At 42.1% G+C, this 25,254-nt stretch overlaps 1 protein-coding gene across 1 annotated transcript in view; it reads right to left on the bottom strand.

The window, feature by feature from the left end:
• The window catches only part of TTC7A (tetratricopeptide repeat domain 7A), a 176,922-nt gene that overhangs the window by 129,067 nt on the left and 22,601 nt on the right, over window positions 1-25,254 (bottom strand). The window contains exons 4-10 of the mRNA XM_059827702.1: window positions 24,927-25,057; window positions 23,116-23,237; window positions 16,425-16,503; window positions 11,478-11,638; window positions 10,978-11,041; window positions 771-908; window positions 268-351 (exon numbers count right to left, since the gene is read on the bottom strand). Coding sequence (XP_059683685.1) covers window positions 268-351; window positions 771-908; window positions 10,978-11,041; window positions 11,478-11,638; window positions 16,425-16,503; window positions 23,116-23,237; window positions 24,927-25,057 — 779 coding nt within the window. The remainder of the gene's footprint in view (window positions 1-267; window positions 352-770; window positions 909-10,977; window positions 11,042-11,477; window positions 11,639-16,424; window positions 16,504-23,115; window positions 23,238-24,926; window positions 25,058-25,254) is intronic.

Below are 25,254 nucleotides of genomic sequence, written 5' to 3'. Positions count from 1 at the left end.
CTTTTCAATCCACAGCTATGCACAAACTGTTTTCTCCTTGGTAATGAGAAGCAAACACTCCATGGAAAGAACAGTATTCAACACCAAATGCACATACCTGATCACAAAGTGCAATCAGTCTAAAAGGAGAGTACCGTCCTTCCACGTAGCTGTCTGATAGCACTTACTCCCACAAAATACACAACTGTGCGCATTTAAACAGGTAAACTACATACACTCTGCCAGCGGAAAAAGTGCCCTTTCTAAGCCCTTTGGTTTGAACCTTACCTTTCCACAAGCCACCATGGACAGGGCAAGCTGGTACCAGAGGTGAAATTCATCAAACGCAAACTTCATGGCTCTCTCCAAGCACTGAGAAATAAATGTTGGGAGAAATGTCAGACTTTTTTTTTTTAATATATCTTTTGTCAAGACTGCTGCTTGGCTCAGTAATCAAATCACAGGAAACCATCTGTTGTGGCCCAAGTGATGATTTTTTTTTTTTTTAATGACATCATTTTCCCCTTCTCAGTTAACGGGGCTTGCTAGTACACACCATCACTTCAAGTGACGGCCACTTTGTTCAAGTGCCTACATATAAATTATTTTAATGTCTCAAACAGTTCTGTGTACATTTCTGGCCTGTGCTGCCAGAGGTCTGCAGCTGTTTCTAACTGCCAACTAGTGCAACTAGTGTGCTTCACTTTCACCTTCCCGGCTGAGTTACTGCAAGGATGGGCTTGGCTTGCAGGTTTCAAGTGGCAGTTTCAGCAGAAGCCAGGAGGAGGTACCTCAGAAAGCATGACATACTGCCCTCTTCTGCCCAGCGTGATACTGAGGAGGTCATAGACTGCAGAAGCATCCCGGAGGCTGACAGCTCGGTCATCCTGCTGGTCTGGGGCTCGGCTGATCACTGCATCCCGGTTTGCCTGGGCACAGACACAAATGAAGCATCAGACCCCAAAAAAGCAACAGAGAACCGACTCCTTGATAGGAAGTTCCACCCATCATCCGTGGCATTTTGTTTAAAATCATCATCTTTTTTTTTTTTTTTTAAACTTATCCCAACATAAGGAAAGTGTTTCCATACAGAGGTAGAGTTACTTTTTATCCACATGAAGCAAACTCAAGAAGATAGCTGTATGTACAGAAAGGAACTGCTAGGAATACCTAATCTGGATTTGTTTCACAGAATTAGAGCATTAGGAAATAGACCTACCAGATTCCATTTCCTCAAGAATTAGAAATTCAAGGCCACCCTTAAACCACATTCCTTATTACTTCAATTGCCTGTAACTGTGATAACTGCTTCCATGGTTGGTATTCTATCTTCTGTGTCTGCACTTGATTTCTTCCCAATAGCATGTGTTTTTGTTGTTCTTTTCCGCTGCCCACTTTATTTTTCAATTTGAGCAGGCTGCCTTAGTAATCAGATTTGCCTGTCATCAATTTAATGCAACTAGCAGTCTGGGCAAAGCAATACTAAACAATTTAAAAAAAAAAATCTCGTCTTTTGCATAATCTATCAGTGCATTGCTCATCTTAGATCAAAACCAAACGCTACTTTTGACAGAAAATGATCAGTCTAGTAATTTGCTAGTTGTCCCAAATATGTCCCAGTCTAGTTGTCCCAAAATACCATATGCCATAGACTCAGATTTACCTCAAGATCCTAGCCTCTCTGTTTTCTGAGCACAAAGAGGGAAAATTCAATCCCAGAGTAAACTGAGAAGTCCCTCCGATTTCCAAACACAGAGGACTTCACCCAGACTGCCTAACTTCTAAGAGAGGCAGAGCTGGATGCCATTTAGCACTAGCACTGACTGATGGCACAGATACACTGCCCTGGGCTCCTCAGCTGAAAGGGTTGCAACATCAGACATTCAGGTCTAGACATCCAAAAGATCAGAAAAATTAGAAAATTGCCAGCAGTTTCACCTGGGGCAAAGACAAACAAAACGTTCCCTCCCTGAAGCAAGGAGGTTATGAGACTTATAATACTTACTACTATAATATTCCATCTATTTCTTTCTAATTGCAGGGAGGTGGTTTCTTCCTAAAAAGGCTAAACATAGGAATTAAGTGTAATAAAAATTTCCAGAATATGCAGCCCTTAAAGCCCACGCATATTTCATTATGATTAAGCTGCAGCTGTTTCGTCATGGTATTATCTGTGTAACGCCCCAGTTCCAAGCAGTCTTCATCACAGCCTCCAGCGGAGACAGCAAACACAATTACTGACAACTAACACAATCACAACCAAGAGCTAAATGGCGACTGCAGTCAAAGGCAAACTGACAGGTCAGACTCAGTCTAGTGTTTGGACAAATAAACTTACACCAACTCTGTAGCAACAAGAGCATTTTTCATGTTACTGCAGAAGACATAATTTGCAATTCAAAAAAATAGTTCAGAACAATAGGTTGCATGAGAGAATGAAACCAACTTCAAAGAGAAAATCCTGCAACCGGAGTACAGAAGCATAGCTCGTCTATCTTTATGAGCAGAACTAAAGAAAAAAAAAAAAAAAAAAAATGTTTGAGCTCTGTTTGGATTTAACCCAAGACTGCTACTTTAAAAGGAAAAAAGGACTTAAAGTAAAGGCATATACAGAACAATTCTGAGATTGCTACTTCAGAGAGTTAAAGACAAAGCATATACAGAACGATCATTATTGCTGAGTGAATCCTCCTACGTATATACAATAACATTTTCTTCTGCACCATTTACATTGTTATGACAATTTTTTGTAGAAAATAGTTACTTGAGATAGCACTCCCATGCTCTGTAATCTCATCATCAACCTCTCATTAGAGTCAGCTATAGCCTGATGCTTTTTTGGATATCCATCTAGTACCAAGCTACAATTTTTAAGTTCATGCATTAGCACAGATAGAAAATTAATCAGAACTGGTGAGTGCCCATTAACATCTGCTAACAGATATTGGTACTAGAGGGAAAAGCATGCCCAAGTCCTGCAATAAGCAGGAATATGAGACATATTACAAGGATGCAACATTCTAAAATTGCAGTCATACTGAGCATATCGTACATATCATACTTCACCTAAGCAGACAGCAGTTAAAAACAACATATGCATAGGCATGACTAATATTCTTTCCAGGAAGGTCATAAACCTGCTTATTTTGTTCAAGCTTTCAAATCTCAAAGCCATAGAAGGTCTCTGCAATCTATCACTCTCTATACTTCCATGCATAAAAGTTGCCACTGAACAAATTCATCATCACTTCTATCCCAACAATTTTTTTAATACAAAATATATTTCCAATTGCTAATTCTAGATGCTCAAAAAAACCCCAAAAACCCAAGAAGTTCCCGCATTATCACAGAGATTAAAAAAAACCCCACAAAACCAAAAGGTGCAAACCTCATAACAAACTGACTGAACAGTAGCAAGAACATGGAGTGTGTTTAACACAATAATGTAAATCATCATCCCAAGGCTCAAGGTATCATTTAATACTGCAGTGTTACATACAGGAAGGGAATGTGAATCACTATTTCTTGAAACCCACTCAAGGAAATTGGCATGTTTCTGCAGCCTGCCTCTCACAGAAGGAAGGGTGCTGTGACCCAGATGACCGTTAGCCAATTTTTTTGTCTTTACCTTTGTTTATGTTTTTGTAAACTTCAGTTTGGCAGTGAGAAATCCTGACAGTCGCTGGTTAAGTACAGGTGCAAAATAGTTGCAGAGTTACTGCAACTCAGCATACACCGATTCTGTTGGATGGGGAAATTTTACTTACTGAAATGTACACAGAGAGAAAGATACTTCATTTTGCATTTGAGAATGCATAAATTCTAAGCCATTTACAGCAATATTTTTTCAATACCTGTGTTCCTGTTGTTTCAGACCCCTAATTTTCCTGAACACAAATGGAAGAAGGGTTATTTGTAGAACACTGATCTCCAAACAGTGTATCAATAACATAAGCAGCAATTCCCAATTTGTCCTACCGCATTACTTCCTCCTCCTCCACTATAAGCAGCAGTAAAACATAGCTACAAATACATTTTCAACACCCCCAGTATGACTCTTCCCTTTAAGCTGTTCCCATTGTCACACAGACATGCCTCACAGCACACAAGCAGGATGGAGAGAGACAGTGAGTCATACCATTAAAAGAAGAGAACTTCTCTTCAAGGCTGTTGTGTAGGATGGAGAAGGTCACTAATGCTACCAACAGGAGTTTCACCATCGGGAGTTAGCGTAACTTGCATTATTCAGAGAAAAAATAAACAGTCAATGCCCCTTTATTTTAGGTACTCCTAGGTAATGGAGCAACCCAGAGATGCATTGCATTTGCATATTTTGGGATGCATTAGACACAATTATCTGTGCATGCAGGTGGCTCAGACATGACACCAATCCTATTTTGGGAGATAAGACACATCCTGTGGTCAGCCCGGACTGAGCGGCACACAGGATAGCGAGCACCTTCAGCCCTCCCTTTCCACAGCCTGTCTGCAGGCCACACACATCCAAAAGGTTCCAGCACAGGCTGGTACCCCTCAGCTGACCCAGTGCTCAGCCGTGCTGATGTCTCTGTATCATACTTTAAGCCCAACTCAGGCGTTCAGCCTGACCAGGCACAGAACCAGCTGGGGTTCAGCAGGGCTTTTAGGTCCGGCTCCAAACCACAACAATACAACAGTATGGGACTTTCAGACCCACACTGGCTCGGACAGCAGGGAAGAGATCTGCCTTTCTGGGGATCTGCAATTTAACTAACGAGGCTGCTGAGCTACAGACAGCTTGTGCCTTCCTATCCACATATACAATATACTTACCTGCAAACTAGGTAAGACACCTATACACGAAGGATTTGCTGTACATCAATGACCCTGATAATTACAGCTTATTTATGGCATGTAGAAAGGAAAAGAGCCACAGCAAATCCAAACAGCCATTACTTCAGCAGTTATTACGCACACAGTTACGCTGCAGAAAATTAAATTTTACCACAGTACAAAGATGTGCTTCTTAATAAAACGTCAAACAATCGTATGAATTACAATAGAGCATATTCACATAGCAGCCCCTTCCCACAGCAATTAGCTATGAAGTATCCTTTAATTGCTCACTTTGAAACATGGTTCCCCCTGCTTTTCTTCAAAGAAAAAGAAAGCAATTAAAATCTTTAATGAGTGCCTGCTGCCTGCCCCCTAATTCACGGGCATTCTAATGTTCAACTTGTGTCTTTTCATAATAGACATAATTGCCAGATCCACTGCAACCCATCTATACAGAACGGCAGCATGTTTTACACAGTGTACTGTAATAATGTAATTGGTGTGATTCAATACTAGCATTAAGAGAGAAAAACAAATGCTATGTGTGTAAGATTGACAACAAGCTACTGCTAAGAGCTGGGAATTATTTAGCCCATGTCCTTTGGATTTCCATTCTGGCTGGTTTGCTTTTACTGCGAACAAAACAAATTAATTCTTCACAATGGCAAGGACCCGTTCACATAGAAGAGGCTACTGACTTTTCACCCAAGTTATTGATGATCTTTACACTTGACTGTTCCCCTCACTAACATATACAAAGAAAATATCCAGGGTTGACTACAAAGCTACTGTGAAAACGGAAAGCAGGTAGAACAGGGAGGAAATACCATACTCCACCCACTCCCAAAACTGCTCTTACATAGATACTACAACTTGCTCCATTTCAGACCAGAAGCACAGCAAATGAAAACTTACTGCCTTGTGAACTGTGTGGCATCTGTCTCATTTCTGGTAGGCAACAGATCACAAGTTACTGGCACCCCATTCAGATGTCTCAGCAAAATAGCCCATTATTATTGGTGATCAAGTATGACCATATAAATGTATCTTATCTCCCAGCAGGTATATTTTAACATCTTGTACTGTAGCAGAACTAATTCTGGAGACATCACTGAAAGCAAGACAGACGTACCCTCCCAGCCAAAACAGCCCAACAACCCTACACAAAAGGAAGAGAGAGGGAGAAAGTAATGAAGTTTGTTACCCAAGACAGTATCCATAAACAAAGTAATATATTTGCTATCAGTAATCTGCATCTTCCAAGAATTTGCATCCTCCTTGCAAGTTTGGAAACAAGACTTCCTACTGCAAAGCAGAAGAAAAAAGCTCTCTATCCTGTCTCCAGCAACTCACATTAGAACTATTTATTCAAGAGGTAATTAACAGAGATGGTGTATTTCCCACTAGCAACAACCTGCAATCCACCTTTGCAGGTCCCAAACACATAGCTTTGCCTTGCAGACCAGTTAGACTAGCAAGCCCAACCGTCTCTAAATGCACAGCCATGATTTGGCAGGAACCAACAGAGCAGGCAAACCTGTCCCCACTTGTCTCTTTCAGCTGCCATAGTCTGACAGCCCTCAAGAAAATACTCATGAGGGTCATCCAGCTATTGTATCATCACTGGGCTTGGTGTATTTTAAAAAAAAAAAAAGGTCCTACAAAAGCAACCAGAAAATCTTCTCCTTTGCCAACCCATTTGCTGGACAGCATTATTTTATAAAGCTAGGAACTGTAGAGTTAACAGGGTTTAATTATTTCTGTGCTTAAAAATACATGGGTTTAATCTTACTCCATTAAAGGCATGCTCACAGCCATGAGTTTGCTCTCACCAGTAAAAAGAACAGGACAAGTCCCAGTATCTTACTTCCCCCCCCTCACCATCTGTTCTGTGCTCTCAGGCTCTCCAAGGTCAAATCGCCTTTAGGGATTCAAATTAGAGATAAGATGGGGATGACATTTCTAACCTTTGTTACGCAGGCACAGAATTTATTAGTTGTGGGTACAAGGAGCTTCATTTTTATTATGAGTGAAGTGAACACAAAGCCAAAGAAACAATCCATGTTACCTGGTATGTGTGGTGGACTGCACCAGCCAGAATCCCCAGTTGTGAGAGCCAGTATTGCCAAGGACTGAATAAAGGGATTTTAGACTGTATGTTGGACCTCAGAGTCAAGAAGGCAAGGTTTCTAAGTGCAAACAAAGAACTTTTGCTTTTTTTTACCTCAAAAGTAAACACAAGAAGTAATACAAAGTGTTCCATTCCTGGCTCTGAGAAACTTCTAGCTGATTTTAAGGGGCAGTACAGTCAACTCAGAATACGCCTGAGAATGGCTATTAAAATAAACAAAACTGTGGCTAAGGGTTAGTCCTGCCAAACCTCCATTGCCTACTCCCACAGCACAAAGTGCTGGAGTCCCTGATGGCAGAAACAGTGCCATTCCCACTGGTAGCACAATGCAGCGAAACCACACTGCAACAAGTCACAATATGCCCTTGGTTCTCTCCACAAACACAGTGCCACTCATTTTGATGGGTTAAATGCAGTAAGAAAGAGGACTAGTGGTTTAAAAATAGGCCAGTCCATTTTTTCCAACATGTGATAGGAATACATCATTCTATCACAGCCTGAGCTTGTAAAGGCTGTCACCAGCTGGCCTTCTCCTTGGTCTGAAGAAGAGCATTTTCCTCCTCTCACAAACACAGCCCATCCATACCATAACTCGAGCTGTGCATAAGGAATGAGAAATTAGTCAGGAGGACACAAATCCCCCTAAAGACAGCCCTGACTGTGGTAATCTTCAGGCTGACTGATTTGTTTCACTAGATTCCTTCATGAGAATTCTACAGCCAACCACCGTGACTAAATAACAGCTGGCATGGAGGAGGAGCACTTGCCAAACTCAACAACTGGGATGCTTTTCATTGTTTACTGAGATGCCTTAGCTTATGAAAATAGGTTCCCATTTTCAATGGGACAGAAAGAATACAGGAGGCAACTCAGGAGAGTGCCATGAGAAAAGAGGCCCCAGGCTTTCACTGTAAGTGTTAATATACCCACAGAAGCATCTTCAAAGCTATGAAAGAGGCTACCATGTTATTTGGCCATCTGAAAAACTTTTACATACTTAGGCTCAGAGGCAGAGTGAGTGAAATGCTGAAGGAACCCTTAATTGCCCCTTTAGAAGACATTCTCATTTCACCCCACCAGAACATGCAAAGTGGCTCCCTTCCAATCCAAGGTAGAGGGATAAGAAGAAATGCTGGGGCAGCATCACAAGCCAGAATGGTGTGATGGAATGTAGGGTCTGTCTCATGCCACCTTAAAGGCGATTTCTTTTCTTCCTTTCCCCCTTACAGGAACAGTTCTTTTAACCCCCATAACATCTGGGGAGTTGCACAGATCCTGGTGAAGTAGATGTTAGCTTCACCTTAGGAAGGCAAGATAAACAGAAAAATAGAGTGAATTTCAGCCGCAAACTACCTAGCACTGATCTACTCCCTTCCCTGTATGGCTCGGGGCGGGGCAGGGTGGGGGGAAGGTGTTCCAGATGTATACTTCTTGGAAAAGCCACCATGCCTCCTTTTGATCAAATTTATCACAATATTTACTTTGAGGTTCTCTGATGATTTATGCTCTTCCCCAGTACATCTTTGCTCTGCGTCCCCTCCATGTGCTGACAATTCTTCTGTCCCTCCTCCCCCCAATTTTGTTCCCCTTGAGCGCATTTTGGAGTGGCAAAAGTCAGGAACAGGCATGTAGAGCAGCTGTTTGGCTTCATGGTCCTGCAAAAGAGTTATAATGGCATGGTTGCTCTTTTGTCTCTTTAGAAATCAGACCGGAAAGGTACCTTTCCGGGCGTGTTTTGCTCTGACAGAGCAATCAGTGTCAGAGAAGCTGAAGAGCTCCCAGCAAGCCAACCTAATTGTGTATTTCTGTTGCATTTTAAGGGGTTCATAATTGTAAATACTGAAAGAACACCTAATCCAGCCAAAATCCAGGAACACCAACTATGTTGCTTACTGGCCTACAGAAACATATCATTATCGCTTGCCACTGACACTCCCTCCAGGAAGGAAAACGTGTTTTATTCAGTTGTTAACATTGTATCATTAGGGAGACCTCAGTTGGAAATTTGCTTGCTGTTATCTCATTTTCCATGAGCTTCAGTAAGTTTTAAAAACAAAACAAAAAACTTCAAAAAAACAACAAACCTGTACATGAGAAAACTCACTAGCCTACAACAGAGCTGTCATGGAAAAGATGTCCCAAGTCATAAATTAAACAAAATTTCCCCTTCTCAGTACCATAACAGTAAAACTACAGGAAAAGTATATATGGATTGCAAACATATGTAAGAATCAGATTGCTCCCTGTTCCTCCACTCAGTAAGCAAATTCTTGTGGTTCCTAAGTGTATTTCTATACACAGCTATATTTCTATAGACTTGTCCTGTATTTTTGTTAAAACAATAAACTCATGACAATCCGACTGCTAATCTAAGAGGAAAGCTCAGTTGTTCCATTTCCCAAAAGACGGAAAGACAGTTATGGTTCCCACAGCACTCTACTACAGGATCTTTGATTATTTAAGTGCTTTATATGCAGCAGATCAAAATGCCTTGTATCTACCTGCAGAAATTTCCTATATAGAGAAGACAGCACTTAAGCAAACACAAGCTTATTTATTTAGCCTTTAAGTCAGCACAGCAGTCCAGTTCCTATCAATAGAATTTTCACATTGCTTCATCCATAGCTTAGTTACAGGACCAGTTCACCATTTTACGCACAATTGGATATAACAGGGATAACTTTCATTCACCTCAGCGGAACAAGATTTTAGAGTCAGAGGTCCCACAAGGCCTGTCTGACTGCAAGCCCAGTCCCAGAAAAGGCTAGAGCAGTCAGTACTGTCACTGCTCCAGACCCCTGACCCTCCTCCTACTTGGATCAGCCCTGACAAGTGACACTGACATGAGTTGTTCTGATTTTAATATAAGTGCAGGTGGTGTTCTACAACCCTTCACTCCTGGAGTCTCCACTTCCAATTACGAAAAGCCCTTCTAAATGCAGAAAAGCCCTTGAAAACACAAAGTAGATGTACTGTAGAGGCTTAATCTAGAAAGCACTAAAAAGCACAAAGTATAGTAACACTCAGATGTATGTGATTTTCAAGTCAATTTAATATTTTTGGTGTGGTTCCGCCTCTTCAATTTTTCCCCAAATTTTAAAAGGAAACAATATTAAATTGCCATCTTCGGAAGAAGTCTGCAGGAAAGGGGAAGGACTTCAGCCAGGAGAACCAGACAAAGAAAAACTGAAGGAAGCAAAAAACAAAACAAAGTTTCCACAGTATCTCTTTTCAATTTGTCTGAAAGCTGTTTAAAAGTTCCTAAGAGGGCCATTGATGCTCCCAAGGTTTTCAAATCTCACTTTGAGCTACAAGTGACCACCCAGTATTTAAAGCAAAGTAACTTCCCTTACACATTTTCAGAAAACATTCCTTAAACATTTTGTGTATGTTTGTGTCTTCTCAGAACATGAAAATGATCAAAGGTTACCATGCAGTTGTTTTTCTCCACCTTTTCCCTTCCTCTTAAAGGGATTTTTTAAAGCAACTGATACTATAAATAGAAGAATTCTGATTATTTTACTGTAGTTCATTATGGGTATTTCTGCATGTGACAAAACTTCCTGTATTATCAGCATCAGAAACTGCCAAAGATCACTCAGGACTGAAACAGCTAAAATATTACCCCTGCAGACTAAGGAATGTAAGCAGGATATTGTATCCTGCAAATGCCAAACAGCGAGTACCACCATAATGCCTGGCTTTAGACAAGGCTCCCTTCCTTTCATTCTTGATCCATAAATCCACACAGATGTTTTGAATGAAAACATCAGTCTACTGACAATGTATCTGCATGTCAGAACCTGCATGCAGCCATTGTGAATGCAGTCACTTCCTCTTCTCGACAATTCCAAAAACCCTTCACTGATGTTCCATTTAATAAAAGTGGTGTCACTAACAAAGGAATAAATAGCATTTCCTGTTCAGCAGACGAATCCTTGCTTCTGTTTATCTAGGGAAGATTCTGTAAACAAAACCAACCAGAAGGCTTGACACGGAAAGACTAGATATTCCTTTGTGCTATTAGTATTACAAACTAATTTTTGGCTTACCATGGATTCACTGATTAAGAGGAGAAGAAGAGCCTCTTCTACGTTGTCTTGAGGGCAGTACGCACTGAAAGACAGAATACATTTTTCTGAGGAAGGTCAAGAATTATCCTGTCAGCCTCTTTCTCATTTCACAAGAGGAGTAGTAACTTGAAACATCTCATGTATAATTCATTTGCTAGGCAATACCTTCTTTGCAGGTTCTCACAATTAAAAGCTCTGCAATATATCCTAGATGAGCTATACTGAACCATAAATAGATTATTTCCATCTCACAGCAAAGACAACTATTTGCTTGGATTTTCTTCCTTCCTGGTGAGAAAAAAAAAATCAAACACTGAAGGTTTAATGCTTTATTTCTCCAGCAGGCCTTTTGATGGGAAGTTAAAAACAAGAACACACAAAACTACTACATGAATCAGTGACATAATCAGCAGTATTGAAGAGTGTTCAAACACTCTCCTTCCTCCTGCCAATAAACTGAAATAAAAAAGAACGCTTACTTCTCTTCTGTGTACAGCTCGGGCCTCCGACAAAGAAGATTGCTAACATAAGACTGATCTTCCTTGTTCATGAACTCAGGAAGCGGATCAGATAAAGGGCTCCAGTAACAGTCTTCACTGAGGGAATGGAGAAGTACTTGGGCTAGCTGTTTGGCTGCAGTCTAGAGATCAGTGAACAGTACAGAAAAAGACATGTCAGTAAAGCCTTCTCCAAGAAAAAGGATTCACCCCTCCCCACGTTCCACCTTGGGAAGGAGATGTACCAACAACGTGACAGTACCACTTTTCGTAAAGCTGGAGTAGCTAAAAGAGCTGCTAAAAAGTCTACAGCAGTGGCAGTTTCTTCCCCCCTCTGGAAGGGCCAGCCTTCTGCATTTACATGGCCTTGTTGCAATGCTGTAGGAAAAAAGTATCAAAAAGGCCTGACAACAAGGGACACTTTGGTAAATGAAGACAACTGACTACCACACAGACTGCTGAGACAATCTCACAAACGTTACTGTATTAGAGTACGATGGCACTCCACTGCGTTCTCAGCCTCATAATTTTGTACGCAAGTCTCGGCCCAGAGGCTACTTTTGTATCAGGTGTAAAAGATCAACCCTTTATCTGTTAATATCGCTCTTCCTGCAGCCTTTTATAGCTTCATCTCAGTACTACTTCTCTCTTTTTGTTGCAACAATAGAGGGAGAAGAAAAGAGGGTTAGGAACTTTATATTGAGACAGCAACATCACATGCACTTTTTTGACAACTGAGTGGCTTTCCGGTTCATACCCATAGCTGGCAAGCTGGGCCCAAACGGGGGCAAGTTAACTTGACTTTCCAAAACCATCTTTGGCTTTTGTCATTGTCCCCCACCCAACAAATCTCTAATTTTTTGCACTGTAAATAGACGAACATGCAAACAAGCACAGAGACATCCAAATGGGTGCTATCTTCTGTGAATTCTAAGCAGCGCAGCACTCCACGCTGTAAAGTAAATACTGCACAGAACAGAGGCAGGCTGAAACTTCAGCCCTTCTCTCCTAATACTTGTAAATATTATTTTGGAACTTCTCTGACTACTGCATATGTATTTCATAGGCAATTTACACTTTGAGATGTGTTATGAGGCCACCAAGAGTCATCCTCTTTTAAATACCAGGATAGGTATGATCGATAAGGGAGGATTCATAGATGTAGCCAGCAAATGGCAAAGCAATCTGAATGTATGATGGTGCCTCAAAGAAATACTGTCACATACAACTCCCTGGAAACCCCAAGACCTTCCAAGCGCTCCTACTGACAAGTTACAGAAAGCCTTCTGTTTCTAACTAGGCTTTTCTATGCTTTTTACAGCGAGTAACCATGAGTAAAACGGCCTAGGGCCCTGCGACATTATCCAGTATCATTTTATCATCTCAGTGTGTAATTATTTAGTCAGTTTTACCCTGAGGAGCCAACTCTCCTGTATTTTTTCCTACAGTCTTAGAGGGGAGGGAAAAATAATATGCCAGAAACAGAAAGAACTCTACTGGTGCACACAGAAGTAGGAGTACAGTTTGTGATAAGCCTTTCAAAAGGCAAGCACCAAATACTTTTCGTGTCTTTGATTTTAACATACAGTACAGTAGTTGTGTAAATTAGCTTCACTCTTGTTTTGAATAAGACCAAACAAACCATAACAGGCCAAGACTCTGATTTATGTTATTACTGCCTTTGGCTAAAAAAAAGCATCATTATGCTTGAAGAACGCAGTGATCCCACAAATCGGGGGGGGGGGGGGGGGGGGGGGGGGGGGGGGATAATCATGTGTTTCACTTTCATGCTTGAAAAACTTGTTTAATTAAGCACATTCCTCCCTTTTCCCTCTTGACAGCTCTTTAAAAATAAGTAAGAAAAAGAAAATGCCATTTCCTGTAAAACGGAAATCCCAGGAAAAACTACTGGATGAACACCTTCTGATTTCCCTTTGGGGATAAATCCCCCAGGGGTGTTGGACAGCTCTCCCCAGCGGCATAGGGACAGGAGAATGAGTGCCACATTCTGTCATGTTGTAGGAACAGCAGATGGTTAGACTCATTTCAGAAAAATGATAAAACAGGCGAGCAAGAAAAATCCCCTGAACCCTGATCTCAATCTGGAAAAGGATGCAACCATTTGAATGTGACAATTATTTAAGTCACCTCTTCTAATTCCCTGCACAAACTTCCACATGCATCTGTATTCTCAATTAGGCATATAAGGTGTCCCAAGGCAATGAGAAGAACAGAACATTTCCAGAACAGAAGTTCCAAAATACACAGACATGATGAACAGCCAGACCAGGTATCCTCAGGGTATTCGGTCCCCTGAGCTGGAAGACAGGGATGGAGAGCAAAATAAACTCCCCATGATCCAGGAAGAAGCAGTTAATGACCTGCTGTGCCACCTGGACACTCACAAGTCTATGGGGCCTGATGGCATCCACCCAAGGGTGCTGAGGGAGCTGGCAGAGGAGCTTGCCAAGCCGCTCTCCATCATTTATCAACAGTCCTGGTTAACGGGGGAGGTCCCAGACGACTGGAGGCTTGCCAACGTGACGCCCATCTACAAGAAGGGCTGGAAGGAGGATCCAGGGAGCTACAGGCCTGTCAGCCTGACCTCGGTGCTGGGGAAGATCATGGAGAGGTTTGTCTTGAGGGCGCTCACCGGCCACGTGCAGGACAACCAAGGGATCAGGCCCAGCCATGACGGGTTCATGAAGGGCAGGTCCTGCTTGACCAACCTGATCTCCTTCTATGACCAGGTGACCCGCCTTAGTGGATGAGGGGAAGGCTGTGGATGTTGTCTGCCTGGACTTTAGTAAAGCCTTCGACACTGTCTCCCACAGTATTCTCCTGGAGAAGCTGGCGACTCGTGGCTCAGACAGGTGCACTCTTCGCTGGGTAAAAAAGTGGCTGGATGGCCGAGCCCAGAGAGTTGTAGTGAATGGAGTTAAATCCAGTTGGCAGCCGGTCACAAGTGGTGTTCCCCAGGGCTCAGTTTTGGGGCCAGTCTTGTTTAATGTCTTTATTGATGATCTGGATGAGGGGATTCAGTGCTCCCTCAGCAAGTTTGCAGACAACACCAAGTTGGGTGGGAGTGTTGATCTGCTCGCGGGTAGGAAGGCTCTGCAGAGGGATCTGGACAGGCTGGATCGATGGGCCCAGGCCAATTGTATGAAGTTCAATAAGGCCAAGTGCCAGGTCCTGCACTTGGGTCACAACAACCCCAGGCATCGCTACAGGATTGGGGATGAGTGGCTGGAAAGCTGCCCCACAGAAAAGGACCTGGGGGCGTTGATTTGACACCGGCTGAATATGAGCCAGCAGTGTGCTCAGGTGGCCAAGAAGGCCAACGGCATCCTGGCCTGTGTGGCCAGCAGGACCAGGGAGGTGATCGTGCCCCTGTACTCGGCTCTGGTGAGGCCGCACCTCGAATCCTGTGTTCAGTTTTGGGCCCCTCACTACAAGAAGGACATTGAGGTGCTGGAGCGTGTCCAGAGAAGGGCGACGAAGCTGGTGAGGGGTCTGGAGCACAAGTCTGATGAGGAGCGGCTGAGGGAACTGGGGTTGTTCAGTCTGGAGAAGAGGCTGAGGGGAGACCTCATCGCTCTCTACAACTACCTGAAAGGGGGTTGCAGAGAGGTGGGTGTTGGCCTCTTCTCCCAAGTGACAAGTGATAGGACAAGAGCAAATGGCCTCAAGTTGCGCCCGGGGAGGTTCAGGCTGGGTATTAGGAAAAATTTCTTTACTGAGAGAGTAGTGAAACACTGGAATAAGCTGTCCAGGGAAGTGGTGGAGTCACCATCACTGGAGGTGTTCAAGGAGCGTGTGGACGTGGCATTGTGGGACATGGTTTAATGGGCATGGTGGTGTTGGTTGATGGTTGGACTTGATGATCTTACAGGTCTTTTCCAACCTTAGTGATTCTGTGATTCTGTAACCTAGGCAAAAAAGCACCCAGAATACCCATTCTGTTCGCACTTTCATTTTAGCTCTGCATTTGCATGTGAGCTAGATACACGGTCAGTCCATCCATTGGAACCTGGCACTCTCCATCTCCTAAATGCTATGCAAACCCATGCCTACCTCTCTCGCTGAACTTTCTGGAATTACACAAAACACAAAGCTGAACCAAGCACAAAACAAGTTTAGTCGTATCAGCATCAATGTTTTTAGGGTTGCAAAGTTTTCATTCATGTTCTCAAAGTTTTCATTCATGTTCTCAACACTGCTATTCTCCATGCTGTTGACCTTGCCACCTCCCAAGTAACTTCAGGACAAGCTCTCTTAAAGGGGAGACAGGGAAGAACCAGTTAAAGGTTTAAGAAGTTACACAGGCACATAAGTAACTTTCTCCATTATTTCTTTACCAGAGACACTCGGGGTAACAGGATGCAGAATGCCAACACCAACACAAAAAAAATTAATAAAATTAAAATCACTCTGTACTGTACTGTATTGAAGGGAGTTTTACAGGAAGAACACTGAAGCACTCAAGTCTAGAAAAGCACTGCTTGTTACAAGAGCCAGAAGTACTTAACGCTTCTACATGCAAATGTAAAAAGGTGTGCATGCACACACTGAAAAGTGAGAAAGAAAACAAGACATTAACACCTGAGGACAGCACCATTGAACTAAACACATCCCTATTTCTACCAGGGCTAGAAAACACACTGAAAAAAAACCCAGAAGTAACTCACATGCCCAGGTCTGAAGGCTAGGAGATTTCAATTGGGCAGGTCTTTGAATTAAGTGGGCAGGTCTTTGAATTAAGTGCATCACTTGACACATCACTTCCAAAAGTTTTAAAAAAAAAAAAAAGGCAGCAATCAATCAAGTGAGGACGAATACATTTTTGTCCTACTGCACCGGTAAATAAACAGAGAGAATTCTGGCATAGCAGATTTCCCCATCTTCCCACCTCCCATTTATACCCCTTACCATTTTGAAGGTCTGGGTAGCTTTTGTTTCCACAGTCCGCAGTATTTCTCGCAGACTCCTCATTCCTTTCACAATGTTTCTATGGGGAAGGCAGAAAAAAAAAACCATCATAAAAAACCCAAAAACCCAGCACATTGGAGACAAAATATTTTTATGGTGCGCCAAAGCTTGGCAACAACTTGACATTCAAACAAACCCATGAAACAATCACTAATATTGAGCATGCAGTAGCAGACAAGTTACTCTGAGGCATAGATAGGACAACAGCACCAAGAGAGGCAGCGACTGTAGCATGCCTACTCCAGATGGCTTCCTAGGAGAAGATCACATTCGATGAACAGAGGTAACATCTGGAAGCCTTTCATAGTCCGTATATAAAGCAGATGCTTCTTTTTAAAAGTACCCACATCTCCTCTTCATACACACAGATTATACTTGTTTGATTTATATTGAGTTTACGTGATGCTTTTAAATGACGATTCCTTTTAGGTGGTGCTTAAACGCCTTGTGTCTGATGGTCCAGACACATGATGAAATTACAGTGGTTTAAACAGTTTATTAGCAGGCAGCTAAACTGCAGTAACTGTCTGCAAGCACAGCTTAACCTGCAATAAAAGAGGGTTAGGCTAAAAAAAAAAAACAAACCCAACAAACAAAAAAAAAAAAAACCCCACAAACAACACACACACACACACACACTACTCTGCATACACCATGAGCAATTAAAGCAGACTAGTTGCCAACTGGTACCTGAATTGTGTGCCTGAACACTAAGAGAGATGTGGAGAGGAGAGATTAAACACTGGACATACTAGTTAACACACTTGCAATTTATAAGCTCTTAAGGCTAAGGACATGGCCCTGCCACCACAGCAACTACAAAATGGTTCAGCTCACTTCCATTGCAGGGTGGAAGCTACCCAAAGAAGTACAAGCTATCAGAAAAGGAGCAATGCTGTACTGAAATAAAGATAACCAGATGAGGAGTTGTACTGGTACATTAACTGCCACTTCAGCATATTCCAGGAGAATTTTCTGTGCAGATGAAACCTAGATTTCATTAAAAAAGCCATACACCATAACAGCCTTTTCTGTCGATCTGGTTACATTTTGAAGGTAAGCAGTACAGACTGCGCTTGTGCCCACTTTCATGCACTGCAAACCTTCTTGCACTCCAGAATCCATGACAAACATTAGAAGAAATTTAAAAAAGTAATTATTTTCTGGGTTGGGGTGGGGAGTGATCATTTTTACCATGAATGTTGGCTACACCAAATGTCACCAAGTCACAGAATGCAAATGTGTGTGGCCTTACTTCCAATCAATACTCACCTCAGAATTTTAAACTTTGAGGTAATCTGTAGATTACCTAGTTGTGGGCGACCTACAGACAAGGAACAAAGTAAGGCAAGAGCAAAAACACTGGAGACTTGTCCCTGTGGAGAAAGTCAGATGTTGTCTTTCTTTTTTTCCTTCCACTTTCTCCTAAGTAAAAGATGTGCTTTGATTTTATCAAGGGCAAAAAGCTCCAGGAAGTTTTTGTAAGTTGGACTTTATTGCTTCAGCAAGCTGTCCAATTACAGGGCCAAGACATCTGGTGCTTTTCTGTGGGTCTAGGAAAGAATATATCCACACAGATGCAGTTCTGGACCTTAAACTGAGGAAAGCAATAAAGTACATGGTGATATTTATGCACTTGAGTAGTCACACCAAATCCAACGGAACTGTTCACATGCTATTTATTATCAGATAGTCAAAAATCAATAAATGCCCCCATCTAAACAAAATGCACCTGCCCAACTGCTCTCCTCAGTTACTGAAAACTACTGGCATTTCCTGGGCTTCCTTGCGCTCCTTAAAAGGCTGGACAGAAGAGTTATGGCGCATAACAGTTCCTCAACATTTTCAAAAATGCTTATGTTTAGATTTCTCGTTAGGATAATGGTATTTGTCTTAATATAAGTGTCAATGCATGCCATTAACTAGCATCAGAAAGAACATCAGTGACCACGTGCAAAGCCAATTAATTCCACATTGGGCACATACTGAAGTGATGAAAAACCTAGAGAATGTGCTAAAGAGAGACAGTTTTGTTTGCAGTGAACTGGAGCACCATTTCAGTTCCTCTTTTTAGACAAGGCCTTAAACCAAGTTAAGCTTCATGTCAGAAACATCTTGCTCTGGGGCGAAGTGGAGAGGAAAAGGAAGGAATATCGACACACTGAAGTGAATGAAAGATAAATAGCAAATTGCTGCCCATCTGCAAGTAGTTAGGGTTGAAACCATGAACTGCATGACAAATGCCTAGGAACACCTTCAACAGAAGGTAGGATTGCAAAATGGGCAGCAAGGGAGGAGCACCCAGCACTCACCACCTCCCAGACAGGTGCTTGTGTGGTCAGGGTCTCTCAGAGAGCACCTGCTCCAGGGCTCTGACCTCTCAATTCTGAGATATGCAAAGCATCTGACAACAATACCAGTTCTACCGGACTGAGGATTTGGTTTGGCAGCTTTTATATTCTGAACTTTACTGAACATTATTGAGCCGTGACAGGAGATAGAGCACACCTGCCAGCAGTCTGCAAACATACCTCACGACAGAAGTTTGTCTTTCCACTCTACTGTTCCAAGCCAGGAGGCCATCTGAGCACACATTTCATTTTAAGCATATGAATTGCTCTACTCATAAGAATAAGGAACTTGCTGTTCCATTAATAGATGTCCTTCACATACTAAATGTGCACTTGAAGAGATTTTTTTTAAATTGGGACCTGAAGAAGTTAACAAAAAGAAAAGTATGTGTTTGAACAGAAATAAGTGTACATAGATAAGTGTATGAGGATGCAAACATAAAGCCTCTGGCAATCCATGGTGAACCCGTTTGATCTTGTCTAGATCAGAAACTAAGCAATGTTGAGCCTCTGCAGGACTCGGATAGAAGACTATCTGGAAATCCCAAGTACTACTGCCTCAAGCCATGGCATCACAAGTGAACATCAGATCATGGAAATTAAATGAGTTGGAAGAGTCCATGGGCCCCTATTGCACTGCTAAGATGCCATAAAAAGAAATGAGGAAGAACAGGAAGGGAAAAGCACATGGTCATTAAACTGCCTTGGTTTTAGCAACAAAAGTGGCAAGAGAGGCATTTAAAAAAACATGATGAAATGCAGTTTAGGATTCAATTATAGCTAATCTAATAAAGAGGAACACAGAAAATCATGGGCACAAACCATGACAAAGAGCACCTTGAGTCCAGTCAGTCCAGCTTGGCATGAAAATCTGTTTTGTTTGTACAAGTACCCTGTTAATACAGGATAATTTCCAGTCCATGAATCAAAGCAGTTGTATCACATTTATGTCATGTTGTTTGGTTAACACTAAACAAAATCTTAAGATTCAAGAAAATAAATAAATACACCGTTTTCTATGCAAATTGCTGGGAAAAATACTGATAATGAACCAGAGTGGACCATGGGCAGAGAGATCTGCAAAGACAGTCCCCCAACAACATGGGGACCAGAAGGTCATGTTCTTATCCCCACTCACTAACTGTTAAAACAGTTAGCCACTAACAGATGGAAGAAAGCATCTTGAGATGACTACATGGCAGTTTGCAGAGCCACCTCTCCAGGGGAAAGTACTGCCGGAAGCACACAAACAACAGCAACACCATTATCTCTGCCCAGCTCCTTTTGCATCTTTACATTTCGCCCAGGTTTCTAAAAATTCATACTATCTCCTTAAAGAGCTGTTCATGCATAGGCACAAAGCACACCTGAGGAAGTAAGCCTCAGATTCTCAGACTCCTATGAATGAAGGTATAAAGACAAGTAACTACAACAAAGCACATTAGAGTTTCCTAATGGTAGCCTATCTAACAGAAGTGGGGCGCTCAAAAAAAGAAAACCAATACAAAACAAAAGCTTAGCACTTATCTAGATCCATCCAGTAGGCAGTAAGACTCACTCCCAAATTACCAGCTGCAGTGCCCTGGTGTCCTGGATAAGGGGCTAGATTGTGACGACTGAAGAGGAGACAAATGACAAGAAAGCCCATATAAATTCCTCAGAAGAGATGAATAGTCTGGCAGAGACTGTCCTGCCTGCCTTTGTATATTAGATTCTACTGTAAAACAACACACACACGAAGCTACTCTTTCAAACTGCCTGTGCCTACAAAATTTCAAAAAGGGAACTGAGCACTCTAAAAAACTGTCAGGAGAAGGGAAGAGAAAGAATTGTGTAAGCTTTCCCTACTAAGCATTTTCATCAGGGTTCTCCAAAGTAATTTAGGTCCTAACTTGAGGGATCATAAGGAAATCCTATTTTTAACAAGTGCTTAATATTTACTTTTCAGAAATTAATTTTCTTCAAAAGCTTCCAAAACCAAAAGCTTCCAAAACCAACCACATCCTCTAGAAAGCTCTGACTTTGTCTTGCCTGTGAAACTCCACACATACTTCAAGTGCCATTAAGAGAGCAGCATACATACAACCATTACTTCACACAGGTGAAGCCTGTTTGCCCTAAGAAAATACTAAGAGCATCTTGACCAAAGCCCCCATACAGTATAAAAGTAGTAATACCTGTTCAATACTCTGAAAGGAAAGGCAGTAAGAAATAAGCCTAATCTTCACACATCCACATGAGAAAAAAAAAACACCAAAATCCAGTGCAGATGCTGACATGAAAGACAACTGGCTGCCTCCTACAGTATAGCAGCATCTGCCTGCCTATATTCTGCACCCACAGCACCAACATTGCTCACTGGAAGAATAAAAGCAAGCTTTCTTGGGATGCAGCAGGACAAACAACTGCAGGAAACATGTCTTCAGTAACACAGTATTTTTAAGTAAACATCTTATTAAAAGCATCTGGGACTTCCACAGCTGCAAGACTTGCTGGTCCTTACAGCTGGCAGCTCAACATCTGAAAGGGAGACTGGACCTTTGTTTTGTACTGGTGCCCTCTTTCCACTGCACACTGCAAGAGAAAAGGGCATCCCTGACCATACACCAAGAGGAACATGCCTGTTCCTCCCAGCAGAAACAAAAGCATCACAAGACCACTCATATCCCTCAGCTCTTCTGCCTGGCAAGACAAGAATAAAGCACTTGCTATTTCTTTTGTACACGTGTGCTGCTGGGGAAGAACATCCCACCTGGGGAAGGACCTACCCCCCTGGCAGCTTAAGCATTCATCATCCAAGGCTTATTTCCTACCTGAACACGCTGGAAGCAATACGGAGAACAAAAGCGTTTCTTTGAGCTGTTCAGTATCAGGTGGAGACATTGATTATACACATGAAGCATTCTAAAAATCATCTTCCCACTTCCCTCCTCTTTCCTTAACATATCCCAATGCTGCTTATGCCCTCTCGTGGCAGAAACCCCACATTAATACCATCTGGGGGGGCAGAGACAAGCTGTGGAGTCCCATCAAGCTCCTTTACCCCCGCACCAGACCTTTCGTTTCCCTGGCTGGTGTTTCTCACTTGCACTGGAGGAGGTGAGGAGCATGTGGGGCTCCACTCCCGTCCCAGCCACGAGAGCTTCATCGCACTGACTCGGATGGTTTTTCATCAGGAGACAGCCACAGAGAACATTTTGCTGCTATTGCAGCAAGTCAGCTTATAATCAAAGCGCTGCTTAACTCACACATGTATTTTGAGTCTAAATTGTTTTCCTGTCGGGTTTTTTGTAGGTTGTGGGTTTTTTGTTTTGAGGGTGGTTTGTTTTTTTGTTGGGGTGTTTGGTTTTTGGGTTTGGTTTTTTTTTTTTGTAAGGCTGTCATTAAAATAATGTGGGAAGGGAGCAAACAGGGCCCCCACAGTAACACCTAAAACAAGCCACTGGATATATTGAACTGATGAAGATTGAATTTAAAACGTTGCTAGGTAAAATAAACATGAGTGAGTTTGATATTCAAAAGGTGCCTACAGGACATCAGTGCCATATGTTCTAAATGAGATTTTATTTTATTACATATTTAACATATTTAAACAGAGTTGACTATGTTTTGAAGATACAGCCTGTTTTAGGGAACAGTGTGCCCTCACCAACAGCCTTTGGAAGTGGGCATTTACAATGTCTTTTTACTGTTCCTGAGAAGGTTTTCCTCAGGTGAAATTCACTGTAGGCTGGCAGACACCAACTCGCTCTTGCCCTTCCAAGGTTCACTGGGAGCTGTATTTCAGAGGCATAATAAATACCCTGGAGCAGCACTGTTCCCGCATGCATTCTCTCTAGTAAAACCACACAGATTTGGGGTATTGATCAGTATGTTTAAGACCTTAAATGAACAAACAAATAAATGAAAGAAACTATCCTTAAGACTTCACTCAGTTCTAACTAGGCCCTGTGGCTGAATATTTTAAAAGTACACAGCAGTGCAAATTCCACTCTCTCCATACAGTCAAACTCCCCTCATCTCCACAGGGAACAGAGCTGAGTCAAGACAACAAAATTTTTCTACTCCACCCTGTTTGTAGGTCTGGAAAAACAAGGCTTAGGACTCTTAAGAGAAACTGAGAGGCCCAAACAGGAGGGAGGGAAGGACATTGAAGGGACTTGAGGTGACCCAGCAGCAAAAAAGTCACAATAGAACACATACAAAGAAATAAGCATTCATTTGTTCTGAGACAAAACATGCAACATTACCTATCTTTATTAACATCTGCATCCACCTACCCCTTCTTTAAATGAGTCACGTAGGCACTCTGTAGAGCTGCTTCCAGGAAGTAAGAAAGTTCAAACTCAGAGTAAGTCACGTTGCTGCCCTTCATACTCCTTGAATGTGTGTTGTTTAAGGTCTGTAAGGGGAGGAAAGAAATATCTGGGATTACAAATACCTGTTTGAATTGGCGCATGAGGAACTGGCTAGAGACATCTCTAACAATAAAATGTTAGCTTCTGCCGTGAGATTTCCTCCTCAGACTACTTGAAAACTTACCTTCCTTAGCCATTCAAAAACCTGTCAAAGTCAACTTTAAAATAAACTATATAGTGACTTCCATGAAATATTCTGCATGCAATATGAGTTTTGAAACACCATCCCTTATTACTTCCCAACCTTTAATAAAGTAAGTAGAAAGCTACACATTAATAACAAAGGCTTCAGAAGTACTACTCCAACTGCATAGATCCAGCATCTTGCACAGAAATATTAATGCAATGTTTGAGTAGGTACATCTAGCTTAATGTAACATAAATATGTGTTAAGAGTTAGTAAGCTATCAGGAGTCCTGATGGAAGAATCTTAGCCTTTCCCCTGTTTCTCCCATCAAACCCTTCTTGCTTTTTCTTCCTTACTGGTAACAGCTTTCATGCTGAAGTTGCCCTTTGTGGACTCTCCAAAGCAGGGCTTTACATCCAGGACTGGACAAGGCCTATGGACTTGTAGTACATCTATCAGCAATCCTGTATCCTTGTCTCTGTGTCCAGAAGATGAATGACTTACAGCTGAAACTCTTTTCCTTCTTCAAAGACATAAGCTGTCAGTAAAAACATGGATAGTGCCCAGTCCTGGCAGGAACGCCTCCTTCCACAAGGGAAGGACAGTACTCAGTTTTAAATAAAAAAGCCATTCAGCTTTCCACTACAAAGAAACAGACCACACAACTTGTTAACTGGCTTTCTTAATGAATTTTTATATATGCACTAAGCTCATTTTTTCTTGTTTTAATGCAATTAAAAACAAAACCTGGAACAGAAACACACCTTTGCAGCTAAGAGCAGAAACACCTGGTCAGAAGGTCAAAGGCTGTTAAGTTACAGAAGAACAGGTAACATGCATTGCCATCAGTCCTGCTGGTGTCAAACATAATGTGTGGCAAAGAAAGGGTGTGGAAGCGCATTGTGTGCCCTTTTAAAATCAGCTAGGCAAAGTTACAGAGATAGAGACCGCTAAGCATGTGCCCAGCAAATCAGTGGTATGTATTACAGCTTGGTGGAGGGCTCACAGTACTCATCTTACTCGGCATCCTAGCCAAGCACTGACTGTGCAGTTACTTGCTACTAATGATCTAGGTTCCTCCAGTTTCACTTGGAGAAGGTGAAGCACTGGCAGTTAAACGACTATGGCTGACCAAAAAGGTTACTTTCAGCTCATTAGGGATCTCAGTATCCACTACTGCGTATCATTTACACGGCAGATATGTAAGATGTCTTGGGTTCCTTCATGCTGGCGCTTACTACGCAAAGTCTGTAGTCCCTCTTTAGTAACAGCTAAACTTGAGATACAACTTGAACATATCTGAAGTATTCAGTGCTTTACCACAGGCAAAACTGGTTTCCAGACCTCATTCTCAGAGGAAACAGACAGATAACAGATAAACTACTATTTTACAACTGCTTATACTGTGACACCTCACTCCTTCCAACTTGTTCTCAAAGTCCTTACTGTCTATAATCACTTCGCAACTCCCCATTATTTTTGCTGTCAAAACCGTGGAAATTCCACCCAAGCCACCAGGTAACACCCTGAGCACATTTCTCCTTACCTTTTCAAGCTCCTGCAAGTACACCTGGGCAATGACACATGCTGTCTCAAAACAAGCCATGACTTCCTCCTCCCTTTCACACAGTCGAGCACGTGAGGCAATTGAGTTGGTTGAGCGCTCCAGTGACAGACCTGCAAAATGATAACACCTTCTTTAACTGGAACCAACCAAGAGCAGTACGGCCATGTCATTCCTTCATTTACTCGCTGACAGGAAAGTTTTTCCATAGGTGGGTTTCCCCTTTGTTTTAGTGACTTCAGGAAAAGACCCCCAGGAAAATATAATTCCTACACATGCAAGGCATTTTTGTCATGCTGCCCTAATACAC

This window comes from Gavia stellata, chromosome 2, assembly GCF_030936135.1.
Source record: "Gavia stellata isolate bGavSte3 chromosome 2, bGavSte3.hap2, whole genome shotgun sequence".
Lineage (NCBI taxonomy): Eukaryota > Metazoa > Chordata > Aves > Gaviiformes > Gaviidae > Gavia > Gavia stellata.
This window is presented reverse-complemented; position numbering and strand designations above follow the sequence as displayed.